Source organism: Rhipicephalus sanguineus, chromosome 3 (genome assembly GCF_013339695.2).
Source record: "Rhipicephalus sanguineus isolate Rsan-2018 chromosome 3, BIME_Rsan_1.4, whole genome shotgun sequence".
NCBI classification, from domain to species: Eukaryota; Metazoa; Arthropoda; class Arachnida; order Ixodida; family Ixodidae; genus Rhipicephalus; species Rhipicephalus sanguineus.
In genome coordinates, this window is record NC_051178.1 from 219,468,150 (window position 1) to 219,486,382 (window position 18,233).

The 18,233-nt window shown below is 49.3% G+C and overlaps 1 protein-coding gene across 1 annotated transcript in view; it reads left to right on the top strand.

Moving 5' to 3' along the window:
• Positions 1 to 18,233, top strand: part of LOC119388315 (retinol dehydrogenase 11) — a 164,636-nt gene that overhangs the window by 34,774 nt on the left and 111,629 nt on the right. Inside the window, exon 2 of the mRNA XM_037656018.2 lies at positions 16,285 to 16,484. Within this exon, the coding sequence (XP_037511946.1) occupies positions 16,289 to 16,484 (196 nt within the window). The 5' untranslated portion in view covers positions 16,285 to 16,288. The remainder of the gene's footprint in view (positions 1 to 16,284; positions 16,485 to 18,233) is intronic.

Here is an 18,233-nt window from a genome sequence, read left to right on the forward strand (position 1 = left end):
TTCTTTTGTCCGCATGGTTGTCTTCAGCAGGGATCCGAGAGAGTGCATCGGCAAGCAGTAGTTTCTTTCCTGGGATAAACTGCAAGGTAAATTCAAAACGCATTAGACGCAAGAAGAATCACTGCGGACGAGGAGGCATTTCGCAAAGTTCCTCTTTCGCGATCGTTAATAGAAGCTGATGGTCAGTCTCTACTGCTATCTTTGTGCCAATTTTGAACTCGCCAAATTTCTCGCACCCAAACGTGATTCCCAACGCCTGCTTTTCTATCTGCGCGTATCTACTTTCGCTCTCCGTGAGCGCACGGAACGCACACGCTATTGGCCGCCAGCCCTTATCGTGAAGCTGCATCAGCGCGGCTCCAAGCGCATTCCTGGAGGCATCGGTGCTAATCTTGATTTCCTTGTGTGGGTCGAACACTGCCAGGACGGGTACGTGCTAATCATTTCCCACTCTCTCTGTGAATGCCGCTCCATTGCAGACACACACTTTCACGCATTAAACTGCGCAGCGCCGCAGTTTTTTCAAACAAGGGATGTATACTTTCCAAAGTAGTTCACTGCGCCTAACATTCTTCTTATCTCCTGCTTTGATGTGGGGGTTGCATACTGGCGACACATTTCACGAGTTCTTTGTCCGGTTTGATTCCTCCAGTTGAGATTATGTCTCCAAGAAATTTGATTTCTTGCGAGCGAAATATACATTTCTCCGCGTTAAGCATGAAACCGGCTGAACTTATCGCTGCCAGTGCTGCCCTCAAACGCTTGTCGTGCTCTGCCTTCGTGGTTCCCCACACTAGCACATCCTCTATGTAGACTCGTACACCAGGAATTCTGTCTAATGCGTCGCTGATTTTTCTTTGAAATACACCCGAAGCAGAACTTAGACCAAACGGTAGTCTCAAAAATCTGTACCGCCCGTACGGGGTACTCAACATGCAAGTTCTTGACGATGCGTCGTCCAATGGTATTTGATAGAACCCTCGATTTGCGTCCAGCTCGCTAAACCATCTGGCCCCCGCTAGCTCTGCCTCGATGTCTTCCCTTCTAGGAAGCTCGTACCACTCGCTTTTAATGTTTTCGGTTATGTGCCGCGGATCCATGCAGATTCGAATTCCTCCGCCCTTCTTTTCAACAATGACCAGCGGACTCTGCCGGTTCCTCCAGCTTCAAGATGATGCCTTCGGCCTCTCCAGTTCCTCGCGCAAAGGGACCTGCCTCGCGTGAGGCGCGCGCCTTGCAGGCACCGATACCGGCTTGGCTTGGCTTGGCTTGCCGGCTGTGATCCGGCAAGGGCGTCTGACACAGCCGAGTCCTTTGAACAACTGCGGAAATTCTTCTGTTGTCTCCTCACGCAGACTTGGCTCACTTGAGATGGCGTGGGCGCGTTTCACTAGGCCAAACCACTCGTAGGTTGACAGTCCCAACAACGCTTGCTTGCCTTTCTTGATTATAAAGAACGTAATTTGCTGCTCCTTGTTGCCCAGCCGTAGTGGCAACGATGCTGTGCCGAAATGCTCAATCGCCTTCCTCCGTAGCTTGTCAGCGTTGACTTGCTTGGGCACACTTTCGCAGCTGTTTTAAATGCGAATGCATTTCTTAGTCGAGCTATGTCAGGCGCCGTGCGGCGTCCGCGATCTCTCCGCTCCCGCCCCCCTCTCCCATAGCAACAGCTGCGAGCGCGCGCGCTCCTGCTCGCCCCTAGCAACCGGAGCAGGTGGTGCGGGCGGCTCAGCGGAGAGTGAGTGGAAAGGGGGAGCGCGCTCGGGCGCGTGAGGGCGCTCACATCGCGAGCTCGGCGGAGCTCCCGCTTGTGTGGGAGAGTGTGATCGAGGGCATGGTCGAGGGTAGGCACGAGCTTCGGCGCTTCTCCTCTCGGCGGGCGCCCCACTCTCCCGTTCGCTCACTCGCAAACTGCGCCGGCAATCCCAGTCCTTGTTTCTCGTCCTCGATCGCCGAGTCTGCCCTAGCACCGGTGGTGACGACGCCGTCGACCCGTACTACTTTGCCGGAAGCGACAAGAACGGCGAGTACTGCGGCGTCAATCTCGTGTCCAATGTGTACGGCAACATGATATCGCACGCCGTTGCCACCTCGCCCGTGCGAGACGCGTCTCCGTACGAGGACATGTACATGCTCGCCTGCACCGGAGACGGAGTCTTTGTGGTGACCGTGTACCTCGCGCCCAACCTCGCCCGAGACGCCGTTGCCGCGCAGCTCGATGCGGCCATGGAAAGTGTCTGTGCGCGCTCCAAAAGCACTGACCCGTTGTCTTGGTTGGTGACTTTAGCGTTGACGTGCGAAAGACGAGTGGACAGTGGCTTGTCGAGTACATGCGCACCAAGCACTCTATGCAGTGTGCCTCTACCGCATCCGAACTGTGCCCCACAACCATTCACGGTACTTGCATTGATCTAGTCTTTGATCTGATCTGATCTGATCTAATCTGATCTACCCGAAACTGTGACGCCCGCATACTTCTCAAAGACCCTCTGACCGTGTACTTTACCGACCACAAGGCAGTGATCGTGGCCGTCAAGTGCAACGATAACACAAACAGGTGTTAAATAAATGGTTACCCTACAAATCACCGTCTCGTCATTCATTATATAATTACTTCGCCGCACACTCGCGCCCAAAGAAATGCATTCCCATTTCCTCACGATTCCCTTCGGGGAGGTGGGGCGAATTGTTTAGCTTTACGAAAAAGAGAACGAGGCAGCAAGTTTGCCGCCGCGCCAGTGTCGACCTTGAATGTTAGTTTTCGTGCCCACCTTTGCATCAATTGTCCAGTCTCGACCCACCGTACTTTTCACGCCACTCATTTGCACAGCCACAATTTGGAAGTCATCCTCAGAGTCTTCGTGCTCGTCGCGTGCTTCACGCTCCACTTCATTCACGTTTTTCGCACGGCAGCAAACAGAGCAATGGTTCTGCTTAGCGCAGCTTCCGCACGTTTTTTTCCACGCTGGACACTTCCTAGGTGGGTGGAACCTGTTGCTGCATGGACGGTTCGACTGTTTCCGAGCTTCACTTCGGTCACGTTTCTCCACGACACAGGCCTTCGCTGTGCGTCCTTCTTTGTCCCACAGTTGTTCTTGGTTGGCAGTAAGCTCAGCTGCTTTGCAAATATCTATAGCCTTGGAGAGGCTCAAATCTTTTTCCCTTAGGAGGCGGGACCTGAGCTTCTTATCTTTTGTCCCACAAACGATTTGGTCACGCATCGTTGAATCCCTCAGGTCTCCAAAGTTGCACGTCTGCGCTGCTATTTGCACGTCTCTGAGGAATTGTTCGAATGTTTCGTCTTGCTGCTGCAGGCGGCAACGGAAAACATACCTTTCATGCGTTTCATTGCACTGTGGCGTGCAGTACTCCTCAAATTTTTGACGATGACATCGTAGCCCTCCTGTTCTGCTGGAGCCGGCTGAAATGTGTTGAACACTTCTATGGCCTCCAGGCCAGTTACGCGTTGGAATACAGCAGCTTTTTCCGCGCTCGGCTTGCTGTCCTTGCCCGTCGCCTTGAAGTACAGCCGTACAGCTGGATGCGCTGCTTGAACCTTTTCCAATTTTCGGCAGCGTTTTCCCAGAGGACGAGTCGGTCGGGGGGCGGAAGTGTTTCCATCTCGGCAGCTCAGGCGACGCTGGACGATGATAACAGTGCGCAACTGCGCGCGCACTGCCTACCTACGGCGAGCCACTTCTGACACCATGTTTCGACTGACGACAGAGAGCGGGCGGCTGACACGGCAAAAGACGCTCGTTTATTATCGCATGCTCTTTTTATGCTCGACCTTAGGGCCATTGCTGCTAGACCACATGCCGATACAGGGTGGTTTGTATGTCTTGTGCTTTCACCACGATGTCTGCGCTGAAGTACGTACGAAGGTCACTTCGCTCGCTGCAGCGGCCGCGTTTGCGAAAGGAGCGCGCTGTTCAAACACAAAGAAGTAACACCTCTGACAGTTGTTAATTCGCGTTCATCCTGTGTATACCTGAGTGTTCGTTTCGTGCTTCCTTTTTTATGTTTGAGCAGCGCGCTTTAAGTGTCAGCTGTGAAAATTGATAGTTCGCCCTCGTCCTTGTGTGTTCTTTTCGTGCGTCCTTTGCGCTTGAGCGACGCGCTGGAAATTTCGAGCTGCTTTCCTTTCTTCGCGTTAGAGTCCAATTTGTTCCTATCGCATTCACTGCTTCGCCGTTGCGACGAAACTTTTTTGACTGACAGGTCCGTGCACAATGGCGCCCACCATGACGCATTCCAGGGCCAGACGAAACACCGTCCAGTTTGAGCAGCTCGTCGTTTCAGGCGAGATTTTACTTCTCATGGGTTACAGAGCCATCTGCTATAGTGCGCCACACCGAACTTGGCAGAAAGCCTGTGGCAGGAAGGTCACCATGGCCTGCAGCTTTCCCGTACAGCAGCCGCGTTTTCATTGGAAGCAGACGTCCCTGTGTGAGTGAAACACGAAAGGTATTTCGGTCGTCTGCTTTTATTTTGAATTTAGCAGTTTAATAGCTTCTGTTTGCGAGCGTCTATCTCCAGAGTTTCTTTTACATTCATCTCAGGACGACACAAAGAACGCGCTGCAGCGTAAAGCTACGTGGGTGAAATTTAAGTGCCGGCCCCTTTTAACAGGGCCCGTTTGTTGCCTGACCCACTCGGCTCTTTTATTGTCTCTTAATATTCAACCTATCGTTTTCCTCTCCATGACTCGCTGCGTCGTCCTCAATTTAAGTTGAATCGCTTCTTAAGGAACAGTTCGTTGATGAGCTAGTTAATACATGCATTGATATAACTAAGTATGTGCCAGCCTGTGTCGTTTATTTGTCTTCTCTTGTCCTCGTTTTGTTTGCGCTGCACATACTTAGATATATCAAGCCCTCTTCTTAAGCCTCCAGGTTTCTGCTCCGTACGTAAGTACCGGTAAGATGCAGCTGTTATACACTTTTGCCTCGAGGGATAGTGCTTAACTAGCACTCATGATTTGAGAGTGCCTGCGAAATGCGCCCCGCCCTGTTCTTACCCGTGTAAAGCTTTTATGGAGACCATGCGACTGCATCGGTTTATTGACACATTTCAACCTGTGTTAAAATGCGCAAACATACGCAATATTAAGCTCAATTGTTGTTTCGCACTCGCTAGTTGCACCTCGTTCCACAACAAATTTTGCGAGGGACTACACAATACTGATCCGACAGGTGGCGTCACGCGTTTTGAGAAACTCCAGAGTCTGGCGTCTATCAGCCACATCTGAGTATGCGCGGCGCCAGTGACTGCATTTTTTGTCCTTGTTACCACCACGGATGCAACAACCGCTTTAACCGTCGAAAACGCTCTGAACCATGTAGCGCGAAAACAAAACAACAAAAAACAAGCAAAAACGAAGCGAACCGTTCTGGGCGGCTGATGCAAGCTGTGCTGCATGCTTATTAAAGCGAAAGCCCTAGATGCCCCATCAAACGCGAAATTCGACCGTCGGCCTCCCGCGTCACCGGCGGCTCGCGTCCTGCGGCGTCGGGGACGGGTGATGCAAAAGATCATCATCACCTGATGACGTCACGATGACGTCACAGATCGCCATATTTTTTCACGTCATCATGACGTCACAAATTTTGGCCCTTTTTAAACGCGCCTTTTTTCAAAGTTCGTCACGTGAGCTTTCATGTCTGACGTAGCCCAGATGGCAAACTTCCTGCGAGCCCGCAGCGCTCAGTTTCGGTATCGCCTGAATTTCGACGATTAATATATACGTGTGCTTTCGTAGATTTAAAAAAAGTCACAGTTTCGCCGCAAGGGCGAAGCAATGCATGCGACGGCAAGAAAAGCGGCCCGTGATGGACGCGCTGCTACGCTGCAGAAGCATTTGCCCCCCGGCAGCAACTACCGCGGTTCGAACCTCGTTCGAACCTCGTTCCATCCTGGAAATTTTTTGTTATTAACACGAAAGTGTTTTATGCGGGGTCCACCAAGACTTCAATGACGTATTTCCGTCACGGAAATGACGTTGAAAAAATTACACGATCAGATGGCAAAGAAAAAAAGGTTCCGTCACCGGGCATCGAACACACGACCACTCAGCCCGTAACAACAGATGCCGGGCGCGCTATCCACTGCGCCACGGTCACAAACTCTATAGGCTTTACAAACGCGCCTTCTATATCTACCACTCTCCCGGTCGGCGGGGTGGTGTTGCCCTTTGGGAGCTGTAAGGTAAAGTAATTTGTAATTACTGTGGCCTCCGCGATTAGCACCTGCAACGCGTTACACGTCCGTCCCATTCGGCGCGTTTTAAATGCGAAGCATTTCTTAGCGAACCTCAGGCATTTTGGCCGTTTCTATCTACGTATCTATCTATCTATCTATCTATCTATCTATCTATCTATCTATCTATCTATCTATCTATCTATCTATCTATCTATCTATCTATCTAGCCGCCTACGTCTGGGCGCTCTCCTGGTCGCCTCCATAACTTGTAATATACCAAAATTGGCCTAGAAGGGGATCAGTGCATGACAAACACGATTCACTGGTCATGACATGAATAACGCAAAGTACCTGTCGCGTACGTCATGAAACCCTTTCTCTCAGTCACGTGTGGCACATACCCGTAAACCAGAGCACGGCGCCTCCGGAAGCGGCGAACTTTTGTCCGCGGTTTGTGGCGTCTTGTGCACAGGGCCCTAGATGGCGCTACACTACTGGTGGCTCAAGAGCGGTATCAGGCGTGGTCGCTTCGGAGCCGCGACCGCCCCTCGAAATGAATAAAAAAACTGTGCGTTCGCGCTATAACGAGCGCAAAAATAAATAAATAAATAATAGCTTCGAATAAATCGAAATTTGGACGATACAGCCGCTACCTGTTGAATATGTTGAATTTGCCACCGCGAAGGTTGGCGGTGGCAAATTCAACATATGCTTTCCTCATTCGGACAATTAAAGATATGACAGTGACGTCACGCTGAAATATGACAAAAATTAGTTCTATTTGTAGAAGTATAGTTTAGATAGTTAGAAAAAATACCGCATTAGCAGTAGTATTACAACAGAAAATGCACAGTGTCTTTGCTGTCGCGAACATTCGAAGTAATTTGCGGTCGTTGATCGCGGATAAAAAAATGTGTCACGAATACGACTGTTTAGCTGGTCGTGCATAAAATACTGAATTTTAGCGAATGCCAGCAGCTAAGTTTGAGGCACCGACGAAGGATATGAAAAAGCATCCTGGTTTGGCACTGCGAGAAGGGGAGACATTATGAATGGTGGATATATGTTTCCGATTCTTCTCTGTTGCCAACTGAGGAATATATTTCATTGTTTATGTCTCGCATAGTCACCCGAAGACAGCGTTACTGCTTCGTCTTTCAAGGAACACGTCGATCGCGGTGTGCGGAGTCTTTACGAGCGTAGCCTGTCAACCGCGATGGTACACCGGTTACGGTACTCGGCTGCTGACCGAAGTTCCCTAGTTCGATCCCAGCCGCGGCGGTCGCATTTTGATGGAGGCGGCGTGCTAGAGACCCGTGTACTCTACGATGTCAGTGCATGTTAAATAACACCACATTGCCGAAATTTGTGGAGCTCTGCTACGGCGTCCCTCATAATCATAACGTGGTTTCAGCACGTAAAACCCCATATATTCTCATTGTTAACAAGCGTAGCTTTCGTACAGAGAGAGAAAGACTGCAAACGCACGTAGGTGTTAAAAAAAACGGGCCAACTCACGGCGTGGATGAACTCAAGACGATGAACTCAAAACGAACTCAATACTTCGTCGGCACGGCGTCATTAGCCAGAGCCGCCTTTCGTGATGTGCTCACAAGAACGTGCCCATTGTACACTGCTTCCCACGTCTTCGTTATGTACCTCGGCTCGAAGTGCTTCTCGCACACGTAATCAGTCGACTGCAGCACGCGGTCCTTGCGCGGAATCGCATGGCGCCAAACATTCAGGCGTTCCGCATCTCAGGGTGCAGAAAAATCGACTTTTCAGTGCAGGTCTTGTACACAGAGTTGCACCGCGGCACAAAACACTTTTTGCCCATTTCACGGCTTTCTCACTCGAATAGCATGACCTGCCATCGCACAACAAGAATTAAACGAGGAAGCAATGTGGCCACAACTGCTTCGTCACCGTGGCTTGGTCGGAAGAGAGGCCGGCGCGCGCCGCTGTGAGCCTCTTGACTGCTCCTGCCACCTCGCGGCGTGACGGCGCGGAGGAACCGAAGTTCGACGCAGCGAGCGCACGGCGCCGGTGCTGCGTCGTTCCACCTGTACTTCTAACACCGTGAACCAGAGTTAATGTTATGCGGGCATGTGCCACAGGTGATACAGAGTCTCAACCAAGACAGTAACCGCGAACACACACATTTACACGCAAGGAAAGTGATCATAATAATAATTGTTGGGGTTTTATGTCCGAAAACCACGATATGATATGCGAGATGCCGTAGGGAATGGCTCCGGAAATTTTGACCATTGGGTATTCTTTAACGTGTACCGAGATCGCACAGAACACGGGCATCTAGCATTTTGCCTCTATCGCAATGCGACCGCCGCGGCCGGGATCGAACCCACGACCTTCGGGTCAGCAGCCGAGCACCTTAACCGCTACACCACAGCGGCGGACGCAAGGAAAGTGAGGAAACTGAAGACAGAACACCCCTGGAAGACGCTCAACTACCATCCACTCGTCCACGTGGTCCACAACGTGAACCCCCTGGATTACGCAAAAACCGGCATCAATGCTTCCTACAATAAATCTGCTGAGAGAACCAGGCCTCTAATCATTATCGGTGTCTTCAACATTTATTTATCAAGACTCAAAAACGCTTGGTCCTTATATTGCGTGAAAGCCGGATTGGATGTGGAGAGGGCATCAAAAGACCTCGCTGCCATGTCCACGAGAGGAGGCATCATAGATCATTTCATCGGAAGAGGCATTCAGGATTTCCACCAGCTGCACTATACCTCGCACTTCCCTACACTTAGACCCCTCGTATCCGCGATCACGAACGGATCCGATTAACAAGTCCGGTCCAGCTGCTGGTGCCCACTGATCACGGTGATGATGAACTGGCTCGAGAACTGTCAAGAACCCCTTCTACACATGCACACGGGTTCGTGAAACGTGCGTGCGTTCTCCGTCATAACGGACAAGTATAAGCATATGTAACTCTGACTGTAACGTACGTGCAGTGCGCCTGTGCGTGCCATTCGGCTGTGTATATATCTAGGGAAACTTTCTTGAATGAAGCTTAGTTGCGAGTCACGCCTGTCCTGTGCGTCTGTTGACCTTCTTTGTCCTGTTCAGATTCGCGCTACCAAGTATTGATGAATATAAGCACTACATATCAGCTTACCGCTTCTGGTGTTGGTAACACCCATGTGTTTGTTTCCATCGCTACGCAACTGTAAACAACTGGTCATATAATAGATTTGCGATTCTTCATCGTACGAGTGTGCGTATACCACTTCCACATTTCTCTAGCGTCATTCCGTAACGTTTCGCTCAATGTGAAAAATTACGCCACAGTCACCATCCCGCGCATGCTTCGCATAACATCGATTCCCACGGTACGTGGGATCTGCCAAGTTTTTCAATAGAAGTTCAATTTTGTGAATGCCTTAACACACCGCGAGGTGGCTACATTAGCCCAAGCGTCGTAAAAGCGTCGGCCTCGCTCATAGCATCACGCTAATCCAAACCGAAAATAGCTCTGCGACACGCGCCTGCCTCACCTGGCTGTAACACCGCGTTCCGCGCTCACGCGCTCGTCCCGAGAAAAATCGCTGCCGGGCTACCGGGGCGGCACGACGCGCTTTGCGTTTCCCTTTAGTCCGGCCGTGGTGTTCAATCACATTTTAACATGCCGCGGGATGGCGACCAAGTTCTGCGTCCGATATGGGACGCTCTTCTGGCTATCACACCTCGTTCTCTGATTACGCTTTCACCGTTAACTACTACAGCTGCCAGGGTTTGTTTAATCATTTAACATGGACGTTAGTCGTCGGGATGGAGATGTACCACCAATCATCAAAGTGGGTGCATACACGTCAAACGGTGCCATGAGCTGCCAGACATCAATATACATTGTGCAAACTCTCTTATATCAATGTACAGTAAACATTCAGTTACTTCTGTAAGGGCACGCTTTACTTTCGTGTTATTCCGATTCCTATGACGGAGGGATCAACCATGTTCTTTAGTTTTTTTTTTCTTATTTCGCGCGATAGTGGTTACGGACACCGGCGGCGGCGGACAACTACGGCGCCAAAAACGGCCCTTGTTGTGATCTCATAACAGCCTTCGCTGTGAAAAAACCGATACAATTCTTATGTCGGGAAGGACTCGCGTTTACAAATTTATTATTCCGTGGCAGAACGGTAGAGTCGCACTACCCGTCACACCGTGAGAATTGTGTAACGAGGGGCTGGTTGAGAGCTGCAATCCCAATACAAAGAGCTTCAACGTCATCATAATATTTATCAGCTATAAGATTAAGTGTTCGGCTATTCACATGGCCGCTGTCGCTGCATCTGGATTGAGGCGCAGTGCTAGAAGCCCATGTACTAATATATAGGTGTAGGTGGAAGATTAGAATAACAGAGAGCTGAGCTAGTTGGTAAGTATTCATTCTAAAAAGACAGGGCGTGCAAACACGGACACAAGAAAGAAGTCAGGACACCACAAACGCCGACTAACAACTCGGAGTTGTTAGTCGGCGTTTGTGGTGTCCTGACTTCTTTCTTGTGTCCATGTTTGCACGCCCTGTCTTTTTAGAATGAAGGTGGAAGAATCCCAGTTCATCGAAATTTCCGGAGCCCTCCACTACAGCGTTCCGCACAATCGTATCTTCAGATTTTGGGATGTAAAGCCCAACAATTATTATTACACGTATTATCACATGACCTATCAAGCTCTAATAATAATAATAATAATAATAATAATAATAATAATAATAATAATAATAATAATAATAATAATAATAATAATGACAATAATGTTCATCTTGGAGGACGCTTGAGCTCTGCTTTGAAGAGTAGAACGCGATAGCGTAATCGGGCCCCGTGCGCATCGCCTTCTCAATAGCTAGCCTCGCTTCTGTTCTCGGTGCATGTCTCAACCGTGCCGCAACGAGACTGTGCGCATAACAGTGGCCGCTTCGAGCTATCCTATATTGCCTACTGCAAGCACAGCGGCGCAGTGTCCACTACGCCATAATTCTTCCTGTTGCGAATATGCGAAGGAAGCGCGTCCGTAAGGCAACGCGTGAACCTACGCAGCTGCTCACTCCGTTTATGCTTTTGCTGATGATGATTATTAAATGTGTCTGAGTGTTTTGCAATTGGTGGGTCTTTAAAACACCCGACGCATGCACGCCACAAGTTGCGCAATTCGCATGCTTTGGTGCCTGGCGCGATTCTATGCTTCTGCCACGCAACATTACATGCGTTAAGGAAACTAATATTCTCTATTGGAGAATTTTAGCGAGTGTTGAAGGCATCCGGACGGTTGCTGGCGTGTGTGCGAGAGCAGACAATGCAGCACTGCGTGCGTCACAGCTTTGTGGGCCCACGTGTTCAAGCTTCCTTCACAGTGACGTAAGTGTCCAGCTCGGCGCCAAGAAACCGAAACTGAAAGTCGTTCACTTAATTAGGCCGATATTAAATTATTTGGCGAGAATACATGAACCTTGGAGCGTGTGTCCTCCTTCCTGGAGCAATAATAAACATTTGCAAGCCCCAAATTTGATGTCACCACCCCTATAAGGTATGTGGGCTGCTATCACACCCTGTAAAGTAAATTTCGCCTCATGGCGCACGCGCCTCCGACGGATTTGTCGTGGTTAGCTTAAGCAGCCGCCGACCGAGAGGTGGCGCTCTGCTCATCAGAGTACCGCAAAGGTAGGCTGCACGCGGGCAACATAGGGTGGCGGCGGCCATGTCCCTTCCAGACCGTCCGGCGCGTTGCTAGCGTGTGTTGAGAAGTGACCGATCTTGTAGCCTCAGTGCCGTGTTACGCTCGGCAGAACATCATTATGTGTGTGTGTTTCTTCAAGAGGATATAAGAAGTGATTTCGAGTCATCGACAGGTATGGATCGACTGCGCGGTTAGCGGTGTAACTAATGAAACGTACCGCGAATGTTGCCACGTGCTCGCCAACTCTCTCCATGGCTTCATCGGTCCCGTTTCGTGTCATGCCCGGGCGTGTTCGCTAGGTCCGGATCTGTAGACATAGTTGCATTAGCGCAGTGACATCGTGCGAGATGCCATTTACTTCGGCATTTGGTGAATCTTGACTGTTTGCGCTAGCTTTCCAGTCGGTATTCAGGTTCACTGCACTCGAGAACGTTATCGAACAACATCGAGAACATTCAACATTGCGTCCTTCGACTGATCGCTGACGCATAGCTTGCTTGCGCACCGTGCTTGCTGTTCAACTGGTTGATATGTGTAATAGAAGTTGTGTGTGTACGGTAATTGGGAGTTGTGCGCGACGTCTTGATTCGGAATGCCAGCAGCCGAACGCACGGGCGATTCGGCGTGCGGTAGGTAAGGTGCATCTTATCTTACGATACGCAGAAAATAGGCCATCGAAAATTATTGACATCACTACTTGATTGTTTCGTTTCATATTTCTTGTCTCCTTAATATTCCCAACGTTGCAATGAATTTGCAAATATTTTGCTGTGTTCCGACAAACAGTTCTTTTTTTTTGGCGTTGCCAGCGCGTAAACAGCTGGGGTTCGGTTTCTGCACTGCTGCACTTTTTATTCATAATTCACTCTTATTAAAACTTGTGGGGTTCGGTGTCTACTCCAGGAAAGAAGGCGTTCGTAGACGGCGGGGAAACGCAATAACATTTATTAGTCAAAACCTGAACGACGTTAGGGCGGCAAGAAAACTGTAAAACAACTTCAAAGAACCACTTTCGCACAGGTGCCGCTAACCCTGGCCCCGGCGGACCGCACGCCACGCACACGCGCACACTTCACGACAGTTCGCCGGCCACTCTCCCCGGGCCGCTCGATGTGCTGGTTTATAAAGCATTCGCACATGGAGGCACATGCGCAATGGCGCTCGTCGCTGCTTGTCATCACCGCCGCTGAAGGCGAGTGCGAGGGTTGTTATCCGCGATCCCCACAAACTTCCTCGGCACGGTGCTTCATGTCCTTTTGATCCGAAACAGCACATCCCGGAATTTTTAAAGCGCGTGCTACTGCAACACATTATGTATAATTGCCTTCAATGTATACCAGTAAGCAGTTATTATTTTAATAAATCTTCGATTTTGCTCTCGTGCGTGACACGCTTATAACTCGGATAGCATGCGTAATCTGTTCAACAGATCGAGATATAAACAGCCGAGCAAATAGAAAGATATGTAGTTTTCAATATCGGTGACCATAGCGAACCGAAAAGGTGAAGTATCCTGTCGCATAAGATCTTTTCCAGCAAAGTTAGTGTAGTTCACTGCAGGAAAGAGTGTTATTCGAGGGGGGCGTTTTCGTTCAGGCCAACTATGCAGCTACGTAGAACGGCACTCTTTGACATTATTTTTCCCCCACGGCAAACGAGATTCCCAGAGTAGCTCACCAGAAACGTTCGACTGATGGTGAGCTACTCTCTTCTGCAACCTGCATGCAGTGGCGTAGCCAGGGGGTGGCACACCGGACCCGTGCCCCCCCCCCCCCCCCCCCGAAAAAAATGTCTGCTTATGCCCCTGTCTGCATGGCGCGTTTAAAAAAGCGACGAAGTACTTATGGGGACCGTGGTACTGCTAAATGTCTGGCCACCCTCTGCATTGAACGCGCCTGCAGCCAAAGCGCTTGGAAGGGATATGGCGGCGAGAGGTCACGTGATGCGAGTAAGCCAATCGCGTCGGCGGCGGCGCGCGGAAAACAGATGCGATACTCTGAAATTTTAGGGGCGAAGCTCCTTAAAGCGGCACCCGTTCGTCCCTCGTAGTTGTCGTAGTCGTAGTGCGTAACCAGTCGTAACGCTAGTACCAGATCTTGACCTCCAAGGTGGTGCCGGTGGGAGATTTTTCCTGTGCGTTTTTGAACAATAAAAAATTCGCAGCGTGCGCGTTAACTAAAAGCCGAATTCTTCTGTCTCTCATTCCCCATTAGCAGCCATTGGCATGTTCCAGTAGGAAACATTTGTAGAAGTAGAAGTGTAAGTGTTAGCTAAAAGCCGACTTCTTCTGTCTCTCATTCCCATTAGCAGCCATTGTTTACCTCCAAGGTAGTGCCTGGTGAGATTTCTCCTGTGCGTGATTAAACAATAAAAATTTTGTTCAAAACGCCGTTGATTGATGAAATAAACCAACGAAAGACGCCAGATGTTTTCTAAAAGCAAAACGAAAGAACGCCAGATGTTTCTAAAGCAAAACGAAAAGACGCCAGCTACTTAACGAAAAACGCCAGATGTTTTCTAAAGCAATGGTTTTCTAAACAATGAAAATTCACAGCGTACATGTAAAATTAAAGTGAGCTGCAAGTCGTCATAACTCATCGAACCTTTAGTATAAACGCGCCCGATCTCACGTCGGTGATGACGTACTGGGCAGAATTCACGGAAGATTCACGGTTTACCGATGAACCTCCGCAGCTTCGCCCACTCATCATCATTCACTCCGTGGATATGCTGTGATTTTCTTCCAGTGACTCTAGCGGTGTAAGGCTAGCGAGGCGGGGCGAGCGAAGAGCCTCGGTTTGGCAGACGCCGCGGTACATTCTATGTGTTATGTTGTATGTGTGCGTTATGTTTTCTGTGGGGTATTGGAATTATGTATTTGGTTATTTAGTGTGTAACTAGTTATGTATTAGATTCGGCGGGCGGGTTCGCCGCTGTAAAAACAGTTAATACATGTACATGTGTTAGTTTCCTCGACGGCACCTACTGTCTTCTTGTGTTCGCGGTTTTAGACTTCGCAATCTATCTATCTATCTATCTATCTATCTATCTATCTATCTATCTATCTATCTATCTATCTATCTATCTATCTATCTATCTATCTATCTATCTATCTAATCTATCTATCTATCTATCTGTCTGTCTGTCTATCTATCTCCTTCACATGGCAAAAAGCAATATTGGCATAGGAGGGTATTGGTATGTGACGAACATGACACCTAGGTTATGATAACATGACATGCATGCCGCCTATGTCGTGAAATGCTTTCCCAGAGTACCACGTGGCACCTGCCTGCATACCACAGTTCAAGGTTACGGATATACGCCATAGGGGATTCACAGTCGACATCTACCCAGGAGAGCGAAAATAGACACAGAAAACTTTATAAGCCAAACTGCGTGCATTAAAATAAGGAAAACATACCGTTTTCTATACTTGGTGATTTTGGTGTATAGCACACAAGCGAGTGTCTGTTGGTTTCATTACATTGCGTTTAAAAAAAAAGAAAAACGCGCCCTTGATCAATTGCCCTTTCATTCATTCGTAGCGAGGGCTGCGAGTGAATGGCACACTTGATGCCTTCGAGTGGTATGCGAGGGTTTATTGGTCAGCTGCCGTCTCGTCAAACGATCACGTGCGCTGCGCAACGCCAGCTGGCAAAAAAGAGTGTGCCGCACTCGCCGTCATGCCTATACACTAGCGGCACTGGCTCCCAGCTTTGCAATGCCCGATAATATGGACGCATGCACGACGGTGCCGCAGCTCACCTGCTAGAGCATCGGACACGCTATCCGAAGGTTGTAGGTTCGGTCCCCAAGTTGTCTTTTCGTGCATATCAGTTTCTTTGCATTTGTATAACAATTAGCACACTTCAGTTAAAGACTACAAATAATGCACTTACCTTGGCTTCACTGCCTGTTTTGTTTTCGTCGGGCTGTGTCTAACAAAAGAAAAAACGATCCCTTGATCTTTTAACTTTCGCTCCCACGCTTACATATGCACTTCTATGCGCCAGTGAACGCTGCCGTCAGGCAATGAGCGACCCTTTAGAAATGCCAGTGTAGTCAGCATGCCTATTAAGCCCACGATATGCGTACAACTGCTCAAATTAAACTAAGATACACCTCCTACAACAATCGGTTCGAAATGCGGCATGAATTCTTGATAGTTGTACCGTTCATGCTCTATGCAGGCCAATGAGCAAGACGTGATCGTAGGGTTGTCACATATCTGTTAACGAACGAGCATTGTTTGAATGAGAAAGCTGGTGGTGATGCTTTGTGGTACCCAAACTCTTGCTGCCCATTTCGGAGTGTGTTGATGTGCGTGCACTGTTGCATTGCGAAATCGGTGTTTGCGGTGCGCAGGCTCATGGCTGGTCCAGTGGAAGACGTCGTTGCAGTCCAGAGAGATGCGCTGCTGCCGCTGTGGGCTGTGCTGGGTATTGTCACTGGTGCTGTGGTGCTGTCGCTGCTTGTCAAACTCTACACGGTGTTAACCATCGGCAAGTGCTCTTCCAATGTAGACATGGCAGGAAAAACGGTCATCATAACTGGAGCCAACACAGGTGCGTGTTCATTACACGGGCACAATCAGGTACAATGGAACCGCCAGAAGTACTAATGGAGAATACTTCAGCAACCTAGCATGTACAGATGACATAGTACCCTTCAGCAGTGATTGCGGCGAATTGCAAGAAAGGATCGAGGACCAAGACAGTGTCCAGGCTAAAGAAGAATAGTCTGAATGACGCTGGAAAGACGACAGGGCGTGCACTCCTGTCGCTTTTCAAGCGCGTCAATTATTGGGCACGAGGCTCACCACTGGAACTGCTGGCGCCACCGTGGGCGTGACATGCTGTAGGTGGCATCATCGGTGGCGCCGTCTGCTTCGGGAGCACCGGCGCGCGCTGAAAACGAACTTTTACAATTTCACCTGCGCTGTAATCCTGATTAACTGGGGAGGTTTTGCCCGCTTCGGCTGCGTTCTTGACAACGCTTGAAACCACTGTATGTGCAGTCGCTGTCCTTGAAGGCGTCTTATATGGTAGTCAATTTTTGTTGCCGTAGAGTCCGTTGCACGCAACGGTGTCAGCCTTCGCACGTAAGAAGGCACTAAAAAACTTAGGAACGCGCTACGTGCAGGCAGCCAGATTTCGATCAAGGGCTGCGCTGTTCGGTGAGTAGCGCTTACTGAGACATTCTAAAAACAGAGGGCGTGCAAAAACGGACACAAGAAAGAAGTCAGGACACCACAAACGCCGTGGTGCTCTGACTTCTTTGACCGCGGAATCTTGATGTCAAGTCAGATTTTACCAGGAATGCCTCAAGGTCCGTTGCTGTACCCCGCGTGACAATCGCCGCCAGAAACAGCTATACGCCGACTGGATGAGGGTAGCTAACCAGCATGCGGAATGGAGGGGAAAACTTCGAGAACTTCAACCATGTAAGAGACGGCGTTTGTGGTGTCCTGACTTCTTTCTTGTGTCCGTGTTTGCACGCCTGTCTTTTTAGAATGAATACTTACCATCTAGCTCAGCTATCTGTTATTCTAAGCTTACTGAGACGCTAGCCCATGCACGTTCCTCGTCTAATGACGTTTCTCTCTCGCAAGCTGGCCCATATGTTGCCCACCTCCCTATCGACCTCAATATTACGTTGATTCAGTCCCAAATTCAGGTCGCCCAATCCCAAACTAATTAAGGTGAACGCCTCATATGCCTCTCTAAGCACGAAATTTGATTGGCGGCGTCGGGCACGAGTGGTGCAAAAAATCATCATCACATGATGACGTCACCATATGACGTCATCATGACGTCGCAGATCGCAAAAATTATGTCGTCATCACGACGTCGCAAATTGTGGCGCGACGTAATGTGACGTAACGCCACATAATGCCGTTGTAGCGCCCTCCTTTGGGCAGCGAACAAAACCGGAGATCGCGTGACCTGAAGAGTATGTGTGCGAATATTCTAAAATTTCGAATAACGAATCGAAGAGACTTCTATTCGATTCGGCACTCGAATCGAATAGTGCATAATATAAATACCGAATATTTTTCGCCTATTTTCGGATAACCAGCAACGACGAAAAATGCTCGAAAGAACAAGATGTTGGAACAGCGAGGGGTAACTTTTTTTTGTTTCCATCATCGAAACACTTAGATGCATGCAGTCCATGCAGTACGTACAGGACTATAGACGCTATACTGATCAAGACGCTTTTGCTTGAAACTCTCGTGTCGCCTAAGCCACAGTGTCATCAATCCACTGATATTCATGATGATGCTCACTCATGAAAATTGCTTACCATTTATC